The sequence below is a fragment of the Impatiens glandulifera genome, chromosome 6, assembly GCF_907164915.1.
Source record: "Impatiens glandulifera chromosome 6, dImpGla2.1, whole genome shotgun sequence".
In the NCBI taxonomy this organism is placed as follows: Eukaryota; Viridiplantae; Streptophyta; class Magnoliopsida; order Ericales; family Balsaminaceae; genus Impatiens; species Impatiens glandulifera.
The window spans coordinates 38,204,513-38,219,936 of record NC_061867.1 but is presented as its reverse complement, the minus strand read 5'-3'; the positions used below and the strand labels follow the sequence as shown (position 1 = coordinate 38,219,936).

The 15,424-nt window shown below is 32.5% G+C and overlaps 1 protein-coding gene and 1 pseudogene across 1 annotated transcript; one reads left to right on the top strand and one right to left on the bottom strand.

Annotated features, from left to right (window-relative positions):
• Positions 1 to 307: 307 nt before the first annotated feature.
• On the bottom strand, positions 308 to 1,139 carry LOC124943581 (annotated as a pseudogene).
• Positions 1,140 to 1,440: 301 nt separating this feature from the next.
• On the top strand, positions 1,441 to 5,620 carry LOC124944032 (ubiquitin-conjugating enzyme E2 variant 1D-like). The gene is made up of 4 exons (XM_047484490.1): positions 1,441 to 1,600; positions 2,846 to 2,985; positions 3,358 to 3,483; positions 5,203 to 5,620. The coding sequence occupies exons 1-4, from the start codon at positions 1,567 to 1,569 to the stop codon at positions 5,341 to 5,343; spliced, it is 441 nt and encodes a 146-aa protein (XP_047340446.1). The 5' UTR covers positions 1,441 to 1,566; the 3' UTR covers positions 5,344 to 5,620.
• Positions 5,621 to 15,424: the final 9,804 nt, after the last annotated feature.

Genomic DNA, 15,424 nt, shown 5'->3' with positions numbered 1-15,424 from the left:
TTTTACTCTTTGCTCTGCGTATTTCAATTAGATTGCCATGCTCTTCTGAGTGTGAGACTCGCATGAGATTACATTTCATATGAATTTATGATAAATCAAATAAGATCTTTAGTTGTAACATGCAAATGAGACATTTTTATTCATTTATCCTACATAATACATAAAGATCATTGAAGCAAAAGTTGCTTAAGAAACTACATGTAAATTGACATACAAATTAACTTAAGATGTTGAAATCCAATTTGGGATGCTTATAAAAGGTATATGCTACAAAACTTGAAGAAAATTTATTTCAAACACTCTTATTTTAAGTCACTGTCCTGTAAAATAGAGCCATGCTAAAGAGTTCAACCTTTTCCCCTGTTAGGGCATGTCCCTTAAAGGGTCCTTTCATGAATCCTCAGTGCCTAAATTTGTACACAATCACTGGTGAGCATGAGTAAACTTGAAGAACCTCAAGGACAAAACCGCGTGTGATTGCTGTGATGAATGCCAAATGGGCAGGTTCCACAGTTTCTTGATTAGGATCATAGCATCTCAAGTTTTGAGGCAGGGAAGTTTGCATAGCCTCCCCTGGTACTCGATGCATGTCTTCAAGATTTACAGGTTTACTTCCTGTTGGATTTAACAATATTTAATTAATGAAGTTGCTTTCAATATAATTAAACAAAACATCATATTACCATTTAGGATGAACCTGTAGTTGATGGTATCAACAGTTTTGTAATCATCAAAATTTAATTTGTTGAACATTTCCATCTCCCATGTATTTACAAGGTTTTGAACTTTCTCTTCAAAAGAACCAACCGGACATATCTTTCAAACAACATTAACAAACAAACATATGATGAGAAACTTAAAGTTGATTTGAGAATTATTTTTTAAAGCAAAACCTTTGTTCTGCCTTCTTCGAAGAGATGTTGACGGCTTTCATAGTTAGGTGACGCGTAAAGCGACACACTTTTAATGTGCACTTTTATGTGATTTATGTTTCAAATATGATTTCCTTGTTTGTAATTCAGTCTCGAAGAGACTCGAAGTCTATTTATTTTCCAATGGAGGAATCTATGGTACCAAAGATTCCATCGTTCACCGGATCTGGGAAAAGACTTCATCTTTCCAACCAAAGATTCCATCATCGTTTACGGTTTAGGGGGAGGGAGTCGCTTACGCTTACGGTTTAGAGAGAAAGGAGAGCAGACGGAGAAGAGAGAGAACGGGCAGAAAAAATTATTAAATATTAAGGGCATTATGGACATTTTACATGTTACCTCTTCGCGACACGAGAATAATGCTTCGCATGACGCAATCACGAGAATACATGTTTCACGTCGCGTGACGCTAAGGGTATTTTGGACTTTGTAAATGTATTTTATACTTAATTTATACACTTATAAGTTTTTTCCTTCAATAAATCAGTAATTCTTTCTGTCCCCCATTCCCAATCTTCTCGCGGTTTCGCCTGCTACCCTCTATTTAGGTCACCCGCCGTATACCCTCTCTCTCTCTCAATTATCATCTTAAATTGATAGATCTGTGTAAAATCTACCAGACGAAATCCTAATAATGACGCTTGGCTCAGGAGGATCGGGTATTGTAGGTAAGAGTTCTGAGTTTCTAATTTGTTCAGCTTTCATGGCTTAGCAACCTGTCAACTAACTGCTGCTGCTCTGAATTGGATCTGCTTTCTTTATTCATTGATTCACACAATTCTTGATCTCATAAAGAACTTCTCACGTGTTTATTACTTGAATCGGTTTCGCAATTTGTGTAGAGATTGCTTGTGTTTTGATTTTCTTGCTCTTTGTTTTGTTTCGTTTTGCTGTGTTTGCTATCCTAATATCTGTTATAGTGCTATGTTGGAAGGACGATTTATTCATAATTTTATTACAATTTCTTGGTGGATCATGGAAAGAAATGTTTCCTTTAGTTGTTGATCTAGCAATCTGAGAGCTGGTAATATGAGGGCTATTGTTCTCTTTTGTTTCCAGAACTTGTCAGCAGAAAGACATGCTGGTAATTTTGCATGCACTTTAATTGTTGTGGCTTCTTTTTCTTTGGTGGAAAACACTTTTAAGATAACTTGTATATTTGTAGGACATGCCAACAATCACAATCAGGTTAGAACTAGTAGATATTGCTGATTTCTTCTATATTTGCCTCATTTAATTTGGATGAATTTAAGACTTAAAGGAATTCTATCACCACTCACATAACAGGGCTCCTGTCTGTTTTGACTTCTTAGTTCGGGCCCTTTAAGTCATGTAATTGTGCAGACCCCTCTTTCATTTATGTGTGTGCAATCCTTGTAATCATGTTTTTCGAAACAGTTGGTGTCTTTTGCATTTGGCTACCATGATGTTACTGGTTCTTCAGGGATTTTATGTGAATTGAAGGCATTTTCCTAATGGAAGAATGTTGGCTCAACTTTGTGGATTGTGATCTTTCCTGTAGTTGGGTATGTCTTGGTTTGAGTAAATGGAGGTGATGTGTTAGCGGTTTTCCTGTCAAAGGTTGACTTGTCTATATTTTCTGGGACTTTTGAAAGTGAGGCTTATATATGTGTTTATATATAAAATGAGTCTAATGGTATCAACAAAAAGATATAAATATTGAACTACTTGTCATGAACTATCATAATTGTCATTGAAACCCTTTTGAGTTTTTCTCTGGTTATTTTCATTTTGCAATTCTATATTGAAACAATCAGGCATTATAGTACCCTGCAATCATTTGCTTACTCAGTTTTATGCTAATGTGTTAATAAGGATTTCATGTTGGTTTTACTTGTTACAATTTAATTGTTAATAGACTTTATGATTCAAGAATTCTCAATTTCTCGCAGTTCCAAGAAACTTCAGATTGTTGGAGGAACTTGAACGTGGAGAAAAGGGCATTGGTGATGGCACTGTCAGCTATGGGATGGATGATGGAGATGATATTTACATGCGCTCTTGGACTGGAACCATTATTGGCCCCCATAATGTGAGTGTTCTGTTTCTTTAATCGGGTTGTATCATCATTCATCAATATTCTATGATACCAAGAACTATATTTTATCTCAACTTCCTGTCTTTTAAAGGAAATGCAGTCATGATATTTCCTGGGCCTTAACATATATAAAACGTTTGCAGGTTGGATGCCTATTAGTAGAAAGTCATATTATGATGTGAATGGGGTTAACATAAACAATGTTACTAACCTCCCACTCACTTTGCTTTAAAGAAAAAGATCATAACTATCATGTTTATTAGATGAAAACTTTTTCATAATCAGGTTTCCTTGTTATGCATTAGAACCTGAATGTTTGGTATTTGCAATCTAAAATGTTAATTTTCATTCTACATTTGTGTACAGTCTGTACATGAAGGACGCATTTATCAACTGAAGCTGTTTTGTGACAAAGATTACCCTGAGAAGGCACCAAGTGTCCGATTCCATTCCCGGATCAATATGACATGTGTCAACCATGAAACAGGAGTGGTATGAACTTTATTGCTTTACTTGTTATTTATTACTATAGGTTAGCTTCTTTTTATTTTTTTGAATTTTAGAAAGTTAGCACAATTCTACAGTCATGTCTCCCCACTTCAACTTAAGGTGTTCTTAGTAAAAATCGAACCTGAGACCTTTGGTCTCTTAAACAAGACTCTTGCCACTTGAGCTATCCTAGTGGGTTATTATTATAGGTTAACTGATTTGCTCAATTGACAACACTTCCATATAACATAATCCTTTCATTTTATGGGCAGTCCATAAGTGACAAATCTTATAATCATGTTTCTTGTGATGTAGTAAAGATAAAAAGTGGTCATAAATCCTTTGCATCCAGCAACTTTTTGGCGGTACTCTAACTAAATAACATCTAAACAACCTTGGCCCTTGTTTGATATGAGTGGTTTATTTGAATAACCAGGTGTGTATTTTTAAATAACCCGTTTGAGGTAGCTTGTGAAAAATCAGGTTATTTGAGTAAAGAGATATTGTTTAGCACTAGAAACATGAGTAATAAGACAATAGAAGCTCATTTGATTTGGATTTCTTTAGGATTTTTATTCAAAACCCAACTATCCCATCATATTTCTTTTCTACAATCAAATAACTCTATTCATCAACTAAAATACTGTAATATCCTTACAATAATTTTATAAAATTTTCATTTTAATTACAAAAAGATAGTATAGTTATTCAATCAATTAAAAACCCAAATAACATATTTCTTCATCAAACAATTTTTTTTTTGATAAAACCTTCTAATGAATAACATTAAACAAACTCTAGGAGTATAAATATATAGTGAATACATAATTTGTTTATTTTTTAAAATAAAGTGTATTTTGATATTTTAGTTGTTGATTTCAATTATATGATTGATGAGTAGTTTATTGATTGGATTTTAGGTTATTTAAAAATAATTCAAAATAACCCACGTAATATTTACTGATTTCTCAATGAATACAAATTTTCCCTCTTGTAGTTCATTCCAAGGCATTGTTTCTTATGACATCTCCAGTCCCATTTTCTACATTTGCAAAAAATTAGGTTTAAGTAGAACATGCTTGGGTTTGTGTCCAGCATCCATTTGTGCTTCAAAATTCTTCCTTGGCAACTATTGTTATAAACTGGACACAATTACCATGATTAGTATGTCTATCCCAGATCTGAGGTGTTATGCTCTTTTTCTTTTTTTAAAACTTTAGCATTTGGTCTATACCAAAGTCTTGAACATGTGATTAGGCAAAGTGGTTGGGCTGTGAGAGCATCAGATTGGGATCCGAAAGCAGGGGAAAGGATATTGGCTAAATTTAACAAGAATGTTTAAGTATTAGGATTTGTATGCTTTAGTTGTCTGTTTCTGTAATATTTGTTTTTTTGTTTGTTTCTAATCAGATACTTTAGGATTGTTTGATTCTTTTAATCGAAGCTAGGGTTTGTCTAGCTTTGATAATTGACCATTTCTCCCACTTTTGGGTTCTTAATGAAATGCCGTTAAGCTGTTTTCCAAAAAAAAAGTCTTAGAATATGTGACTTGCACATTCTTCATTGAACAACTGATCCCATCAGGCCATCTTGAATTTGTTATGTTCTTTGTCTTTTCTTGGGTAGTATAAGTTTGATTTTGGTGTTTCATTTAATTTGAATTTTTACAGTTCGACTTATTTTTACTGTATAATAAAAGTGTTATGGATTGGTGTTGGACAGGTGGAACCGAAGAAATTTCCAAGTCTTGGGAATTGGCATAGAGAGTATACAATGGAAGACATATTGACTCAGCTGAAAAAGGAGATGGCTGCTCCTCATAATAGGAAGTTAGTGCAGCCTCCTGAAGGTACCTACTTCTAATGTAGAATATACTGCGAGGTTGATTGCTTGTTTTATCTGTATAAAAACAGTTAATTTCAATCGAGATCCTTTCGCCCGCAAAGATACAAGATAGAAAACTTGAAAACAAAACAACCATCCTTATGCATCTTTTTTTGTTTGTGTGTGCTGCCTTTATGTTTCTATTGTGTAATTGACTGGACCTTTCTGTCTAACCAATGGAGTTTGATTGGTGTGAAATATTATTATTAAAGTTCTTGAATTAGGGAAAATTTGGGGAAAGAGCATAATTATTGGTTTCTCTTGCTTGTTCTCGATATTATTATAAATGATATTTTCTTAGCCAATGAGCATAGCGATTCTGACTTCTGTAAAGGATATTAATATGCATGTATATCCAAGAACTAATCTTTTAGGGAAAAAATAAATGAAGGCATTACAATTTAAAGTTTCAAAAGATTTTCTAGCGATCTGAACTAATCTTTTAGGGACATTACAATAGTTTTCAGAATTTTTGTTGCCTCTTCTGATTCAGCGAAATATTTTACCACTTTTGATTCATTGAGAAAAGTTGATACAATTTTATGAGTCCAAAATTAGTAATGAGTGCTTGGGTTTATGTTGAAGGATGACAATGTGACCAATACATGGAGGATTCTTAATTACAGGACTTTAGAAACTTTAGAAATTACTTACCCCAATCCGGGATATGCTAGCTCATTCTATCACCAAACTCGTGGTACCCAAAACTCACTAATATCCGAAATTCAATGGCAGCTAGTTAAAAATTTTACATTAGAATTTTTACTTTTTACAAGCAATAAAGATATGATAGACAAAGAAGTGTGTTTTTTGAATTGAAAAATGAGATATGTAATAGTACGAGATTGATGAAAAAATGTGAGAAAAAAAAAGTTGAAAAGACGGAGTATGACGAGAGATAAATATTAAAAGAAAACGAAATTGTGATATGTATTGTGTAGTATAATATTGTATGTAACATCTAAATAATTAACCTTTGGAAAATGTTTCAAAACTTGATCATCGCCGTCCTATAACTCATATTTCTCTCGAATTTTGAGTGAGATGTTGAACCAAAATGATAGACGTGGCTAAAGTAAGATTTGAACCTTTGTACTTACCATCCTCTTGGACCTTGTAAAATGAAATGAGATAACGACTTTCTCGGAAGTCGTATATGGAAAAAAAGAAATTTATAGACTATTTTTAACTTTTAAGTGTCCCCACCCAATTACTTCTTGAAAATCCGGAAAAAAATGTTTACGTTGAACACGACTAAGAGATTTCTATTTGATTTAGTTTCTAAGAGATTTCTATTTGATTTAGTTTCTTAGTTACACGTGAGAATATGTATTGATGTTATTATTTTTGTATCTATGAACATATTTGACATGAACTTTAGTCACATGTTTAGGTTCGTACTAATATCGTTAGACACATGAACTAGGACATGATAAATAAATGAAGTGTAAAAATAATATTTTATAAAATGGCCAAAAGTTTAGACTTACATGGTCAAGATTATATCATGGTGCAGACAAAAATAAAAACAAACAAACTTGAGAATATTACCTATATGCTAATATCAAGTCTCAAGAGTATTTGAAAATAAAATAAAATTGAAGTTAGAAATAAAAAAAATTAAATAGGTCCAAAAACAAATATGTTTTTATTTTTTTTATGGAATATTTATTTAATCATTTGTATTTTTTAGAATTTAAAAAATTTTATTTTAAGACCTAAAAGGACCAAAATAACTAACTATCTAAGCTAACAAACAACAATGACCTACAATGTGTGGGTCAGACATGACCGGGAGGCTCAAGGGTCAGGCGGAGCAGGTCGAGACGAGGCCTAATACAGGTCTGGTTTGAGTCTTGTTTACACCTTTGTTAGATTTCAGGAAGAAGTTTTTATTTATTTTTAAACATTCAACACAGTTGAATAACATAGAACAGAAGAAAGGGAAACAAAAACCTGCCACAACTACCTTTAAATAAGTGTTATACCCAGATCTCGATTCTTTGAACCAAATCATACCAAAACATACTAGGAACATGTAGCAACAAACAAATTCTTATAAAGATTAGAAAAAATTCAAAGAGCAATCAAATTAAACCCTGTTCAAACATTGAATTTGTTTTATGAAATCTTTTAATCGTCACCAATAATCATCCTAGAGGATTTCAACACAAGGGATGATTATGAATTGTTATTCTTGAGTATTACATATTTTAGAAAATTCAACCCGATTAGGGCATTTTTTATTCGTGATAGATTTAGTTGAATTGATTCACTAGAAAGCTTCACAAACACATATAGAACATTTACAAATCAACATAACAATGATGAATTAATGTTGCATTTTCTCAGAAGCAAAAAGTTGATTTTTCATTAATAAGTTATGTTACAAGAAAAATGGAGACTCGCCATGATCGGTAACGACTTCTTCCAACTTTTAACAGCTAATGGGATCGATGCCGCGACCTAAGACAACCTCAAGCAAAATCCCTACAACTAAAAAAAAAACTTCAATCTACCAATCTACCTCCAATGTAGAAATTCATTATGGCTTTTCCAAAAAAATAAAATAAAATTCATTATGGCTTCTCTCTAGCTTTCTCATCGATTTTAATCTTCTCCTCTAACCTAGTGTGACCCTGTTGTGGCCGTCCAACAATTCTAAAAAATCTACTTCAGATCTCGTAGAATACTACGGGAACCGGTTTAGAAGATATTAATGAAACCGGTTCAGAAACGATTGTGTAAATTAAATCTCATTTAAAATGCCAAAATATTTAAATGGGCCTTTAAACGACACCGTATCTATTTCACTGTAATAATAATAATAATCAATACATAGATCAGTATAAATAGAGGATAGAGTAACTTTAAAAGGGCATGACTTTGAATGTTAAAATTTTTCATCTTTTCTAATATATCATCTTCTTTATTCTTATTCTTCATTAAAATCATCTTTACTATCTTTACTTTCTACCTTATTCTCTTCAACCTATTCTCATCTACACAATTCTAGATATACAAGATACATTTACTTATCAAGGAAATGCTATTCAAGATCGTGATCAAATGGGTCACGCCAATTGGTATCATAGCCATTTATCCTCGACAACACTTCCACTGAAAATATGACGAGATCACAAGCTACACAAGAAATTTTTCAAAAATTAGGCAAGTGAATCAACAATATAGAGGCAACCTTCACATGCAAAGTCGAAGAGATACATCAAGTAATCCAAGAACAACAAAGAACGACAGAATCAAAGATAATTTCTCAATTCACTTTGCTGCAACAAGAGAACGCGAAATAGTTTAAACTCATACAACAAGAATCCGCAAGACACCAACAAGAAACCGAAAGAAAAAAATAAGATGCAACTAGAAGATTGTAAATAATACAATCACAGTTTTTGGAGAACTTAAATGCAAATTGTGAATCAATACCAATATCTACCAATTAACCGGATGAAAAAGAAAAATGGACCAATTCTTGAAACACAAGAAGGAAAGACACTCCTCTAGGAAATGACATTTTCCGACAACCGAATGGAAACCCATCAGACAATAATTATGTTAAAACGACATACGATCCACAAACAACAAAAGGGATGTGGTTACAATCAATATGAAATTTATCATTAAGAAATCCTATAATTGATCTTGATAAGTTTGATGGAACTAATCCAAGGGGTCGGGTACGAAAAGAAAATCAATTATTTGGAAATTTCATAATGGAGGATTACGAAAAAGTGAATTATGATATATATTTCTTTACGGGACGAGCTAATATTTGAATCATAGATTATTTAGTAGATCATACTATTCAATCGTGGGATGACTTTACTAAGGAAGTTATACTAGCATTTCAAAAAGTGGACCACCAAAATGTTATTATTGAATTTTATCAACTAAGATAAATCGGTACACTAACTAATTACATTGACTAGTGGAGGGAGTTACGATCGTCATTTCCAAGAATGTTCCTCAAAGAAAATGATATTATTATGATGAATTAAAAGAGGCATTGGAACTAATAGAAATTGAAACATTAGACAAAGAAATTCCATTAGAAAATGCTAAATATTAATTTTTAGCTCCATTACCAAAAAATGTTAGACAGCCGAGTAGAACTACGAGAGAAACCATAAAGACGGATAATCCAAAACTTGCGTGGACAAATACCACTAAGGATAAGGGAATAACCTCAAGTCAGAACAACACGCTCGATCTGTAAACTTGGCATCGATACAACAAAAGAAACAAAAGGGCTTTGTTTTAAATGTGATGAAAAATATACTAGGGGGTCATATATGTGCAAATCGACAATTATTCACTATTGAAATAGATGATGAGTTGGAAGAAAAATTGAGATTGGAAGAAGTAGCAGATGATAATACAATGGTGATGGAGGAGAACTGTCTGTTCAAACCATAAACGGTACTGCAAGTAATTATACTCTAAAGATTGTGGGACAAATCAATAAGAGAAACGGAACAATACTTATCGATAGTGGCAATATTTTTTCTTTTATTGATGAAGGGACCACTCGACAATTGTGATGTGAACTTATAGAGGATAATCCACTAACGGTAACTATTTCAGGTGGAGGAGTTCTGTACAGTCGACACATTCTCCCAAATCTTAAATGACTAATACAAGAATATTAGTTTTATAAGTCTGAATTATTCGAAAATATGTATAAAAGAAAGACTGAACGGATCAAAAATACGTTAAACGGGACTAAAGAAAGAAGTATTTTAAACTGACGAGTGGAGAAACAATGAGCAAGAGTGTCAAGAAATGATTGAGATGCTTTGTAGGTCAAATATATCATATAGAAGTTAAAGATACAGAGAAATTGGACCAACATAAAATAATGTAGGCAAAAGAAATACCTGATATAAATATGCATAGGTTTATCAACAAATATAAGACAGTTTTTGAAGTTCCAAAAAATCTTCCACCTGTACGAATAACGGACCACGCCATAAATCTTAAATCTGTTTCGAATCCACCTAAACAAAGACCTTACCGTTATCTTTTTGTTCAGAAGGGTGAAATTGAATCATTAGTATCTGAAATGAAGACATCATATTATATAAGAAGCAGCACAAGTTCGTTTGCCTCTTCGGTGATCCTAGTCAAAAAGAAAGATGCAACCTGGAGGTTTTGTGTGAATTGTAGACAATTGAATGAAATAACAGTCAAAGACAATTATCCAATACTTGGAATAGATGAGTTGTTGGATGAACTACATGTAGAAATATTCTTCACACAGTTAAATTTACGGGCAGGTTATAATTAGATACGAGTTCACGAGAAGGATGTACTTACAACTGCTTTCAGGACTCATTCAGGGTTGTATGAATTCTGAGTTATACCTTTGGATTATCTAATGCACCTGCAACTTTTCAAGCACTCATGAACAATTTTTTTCAAAAAATGGCTAAGAAAGGGAGTATTAGTTTTTTTTATGTTATTCTTATTTAAAGTACTATTTTAGAATTACATTTATCTCATCTTGAAAAAGTTTTAAAAATTTTACAGGCCAATTTATTCGTTAAACTATCCAAATATTCTTTTTGATTAAAGAAGTTGGAATATCTAGGACATTTTATTAGTGGTCAATGTGTTGAGGTCGATCCACAAAAGATCAGTTGCATACAAGAGTGTCTAGTTCCAAAGAATATAAAGGCTCTAAGAGGATTCCTAAGGCTAGCTGGATACTATATGCGTTTTGTATGTAACTTTGGTGTTATCAACAAACCTCTACACGAACTTTTGAAGAAAGAGATGTTTAAATGGTCAGAGGATGTAGAAAAAGTATTTATAGATTTGAAAATTTCCCTAATTACTACTCTGTATTAGCACTACTCGATTTCAACATTAATTTAGAAGTTTAAACATATAAGTGTTATTATGGAAATGGGGCAGTTCTAATGTAGAAGGAACGACCTATTACATATTTAAGCAAAGCCCTATCTAAGGCTCATTTAGAGTTTTCTACTTATGAAAAAGAACTACTAGTAGTATTGATGGCAGCTAAAAAGTGGAGACATTACTTATATGGGCGATACTTTATTATTAGAAATGATCATCAAAGTTTGAAATTTCTAATGAAACAAAAAATTACTACAGTTTTACAGCAAAGATGGCTATCTAAACTACTTGGGTTTAATTACACAATAATGTATAGAAAATGACAAATCAACTTGAATGCAGATGCCTTATCGAGACGAGAATAAAGTTCATTATCTATGTTATCCACTGTTACGTCAACCTGACAAAAAGAGGTGGAGGAATCCTACAAAGAGGACCAAGAAATACAGAGAATCGTACTTTTATTGGCTTCACAACCTGTCAATATCATCAAGTATAAAAATAGGATATGTTTGGGAAGCAAAGAAAGAGAATAAATTTTAAATGTTCTACGTAACACAAATTTAGGAGGTCACTCAGGCATACAAACAAGCTACATATCAAAGGATAAAAGGAAACTTTTTTTGGTCAAGACTTAAAGGAGAAGTGCAAGCACTAATTAAAAACTGTGATATTTATCAACGTTTCAAAAAGGAAAGTTCTAAGAATACATGACTATTACAACCATTACCAATTCCAGACACACCATGGTTGCAGATATCCATGGACTTTATTGAAGGACTTTCAATATCAGACGGCTTTACAACATTCTTAGTGGTGGTTGATCGATTAACAAAATATGCTCATTTTATCAAAATGAAACATCCTTATACTGCAACATAAATTGCGAATCTATTTGTTGAAAACATTTATAGGTTACATGGGCTACCACAGACTATTGTGACATATAGAGATCCTATATTTATCAGTCTTTTTTAGAAAGATTTTTTTAAAGGTTATTGGAGTCATATCTCTATTAAGTACAACATATCATCTAGAAACTGATGGACAAACTGAAAAAGTAAATCAATGTTTAGAATCTTACATGAGGTGTATGAGAGGCTACAAATCAAAATAGTGGAGCAAATGAGTGGCTTTATCAGAGTGGTGGTATAACACCACTTTCCACACGTCATTGAAAGTAACACCATACCAGGCTATGAACGGATTAGCTCCACTTCCACTACCATTAAGAACAATGACCAAAACTTCAGTAGGAGCGGTAGAAGACTTCATGCTCGAAAGAACTCGAATGTGTCAGATAATGAAGGACAATCTAACTATTTCCCCAAACTGGATAAAGTAGTATTCTGATCGAAATCAACAAGATTGATAATTTGTAGTGGGAGATTGGGTTTTCCCAAAACTCCAGCCATACCGACAAACAACAGCAGCTACATGAAGAAACATCAAACTATCTGCTAAATTTTTTTTGACCTTTTTTTTATTTTGGAAAAACTAGGGCAAGTATCTTAAAAGCTAAATTTACCTGAAAAATTGTAGGATTCATCCGATGTTCCATGTCTCTCTTTTTCGAGCTAAGATGGGACCACTTGCTGTACAAACAACACTATCGTTAGTTGGAGAAGATGGAAAAATTAAACTACAACTACAAAATATATTAGAAAGGAGGATTATTAGACATAGATGCCATAGTGTTTCTCAAGCCATAGTTCACTGGACACATATCCCTATATAAGATTCGACATGGGAAGATGGGACACTCTTCGTATCTCAATTTCCAGACTTTTATGAATGATTTCCTACAAGTAAGCCCCGTTCTACAAGAGGATTTTTAAGAGAAGGGGAATGTCATGACCGTCCAACAATTCTAACAAATCCATTTCAGATCTCGGAGGATACTATAGGAACCGATTTAGAATTAATGAAACCGATTTAGAAACAGTTCTTTAAATGAAATCTCATTTAAAAGGCCGAAATATTTAAATGGGCCTTTAAACGACATCGTATCTATTTCCCTGTGATAATAATCAATATATAGATTAATATAAATAGAGGATAAAGTAACTGTAAAAGGGCATGACTTTGAATGTTGAACTTTTCATCTTTTCTTATATATTATCTTCTTTCTTCTTATTCTTTATCAAGATCATCTTTACTATCTTATTCTGAACCGATCATAAACTTTTCTAAGACATTGTAAGCCTTTTAATCTTATTGAAAACATTAAAAATCTACACACCAATTTATAAAATTAGAATAGTTATTTTGATTTATTTTTGAATAAATAAAATCAAGACAATTAACTTCATGACAAAAAACCAACTAAAACAATTAATTAGGCTAATTATTGTGATAATTAAAGCCTAACTAATTAAAGAAATTTGTAAAAATAATAAAAATAAAATTATTTAGGATAAATATTGTATTCATTTATCTTAAAATAATTTTAGAAAAAATCAAGAGTTAAAATAAATAATTTAGGATGAAATGAGGTACCCATTTCATCTCCCAAAATTATTTATTTGACCTTAAAAATTTATAAAAAAATTAAAATAAATTGGTAAAATATTTGCCATATTTATTTAATATTTTGTGTATTTAAAAAGATAAAAATTAATGCCAAAAGGGTGAAAAAATCAATTTCAAACAAACCCTTAAGATTTTAAATAAAAAATAAAATTTGTAATCGGGTTTAGCCAAAATTCTGTAAAAAGGCTACAACTAAAATTGAAGCCATCAGATGAACGCTGGATTTTCATCCAACGCCCAAGGAAGCACGCATAGCCTGTTGTAGCCGAGGAAGCACGCACCCGAGATGCACCCGATACATTAACGCGAACGTTAGCGTCGTCTATCCAGATGCTAATGGAACGCCCAAACGCCAACGACGTTAGACGGAACGCCCGATCTTGCTCAAAACGACGCCATTTTGAATGCCGAATTCATCTCTAACGCGACGCCAGAACAGATAAGATCAAAGACTCGTCTTTGATCTTCTCTTTTTGGAACATTCTCCACAGTCAATCTTTTTGACTAATTCAAAAGGTGAAATGATCACCCTACTTTAGTGATCATTTCCCCTACAAATATAGGCACAATCACTGCCTATATTTTCAAGTGGGATTAAGAAATCCAAAACGCCATTAATGACTTTTTGCTGATTCAGTCCACTTGATTCCTCCACTAACTCAGGGCACCTATAAATAGACCCCCTTAATCATTCCTAAGCCAAGAGATAACATCTCAAGCCTTGAATAATTTTTTTCGAAAATCCTCCATTGAAGCTCAAAGCTTTTGATTTTTTGAAAATTTTGTATAAGGCCTTAAAACTTGGATCTGAGCATCCCAAAAGCTTCCCTAAGAATCTAAGAGTGTTTTTAAATCCTTGGTAAGGTTCCAATCACCCTCTAATTCAGATTTACAGTTTGAATTTGAAATTTTTATATTTCAAATTGCATAAGCTTGTATGCTTGCTGTTTATGGTATTTTATTGTTGGAAATTTATCTTTAGATGATTTATGAATTTTCTGAATAGGTTAGAAACAATCAATCAACCTAAAATAGATAAACCCAAATTTGAATTTTTAAAATTAAAAATACGTATTTGCTGTTCTTGGGTTAATTATGTTGAATCACAGCCCAAAAAGCATCCCAACATGATTGTAATGATGTTGGAAAAATGTTTGGATCATGTTTAATTCATCCCGATTATGCTTGATCAAAATCAAAATTTTCAAAATTATTGAAATTTTTTAGTTCTTGATTTGGTCAAAATGAATACCATTGTTTTAGTACTAATTAAGTATATGAGATATAAGGAAGTTATTGGGCACCTCATTTTCCCTCAAAACAACTTTAAAATAAAAAATCAATTTTTTTTATCACAAACTGTTTTGAACGATTTGATTATCATCCAAGTTGATTGATACAATGAGATGATTATCAACATGTACCTGAGATCTTTGTGAAGCTACCTAAACCATTGGATCAAAGAATCCAAGCCAAAAAACAAATTTAAAAAAAAATGAATTTTGATGTTCTTGAAGAATGAGGATTGTTAGCCTAGGACCGAGACCTAGGACTGAGAAATTCGAACCTAGGATCGAGACTTAGGACCGAGAATTTCAATAAGATCGAGAGGTCTGACCAATCTTCTTGAGCTAAGACTAAGAGGTTC

Coding starts and splice junctions, on each gene's coding strand:
- LOC124944032 (XM_047484490.1), top strand. CDS start 1,567: ATGACGCTTGGCTCAGGAGGATCGGGTATTGTAG. Junction 1,601..2,845: donor AGGAGGATCGGGTATTGTAG/GTAAGAGTTCTG, acceptor AATTTCTCGCAG/TTCCAAGAAACTTCAGATTG. Junction 3,484..5,202: donor TCAACCATGAAACAGGAGTG/GTATGAACTTTA, acceptor GGTGTTGGACAG/GTGGAACCGAAGAAATTTCC.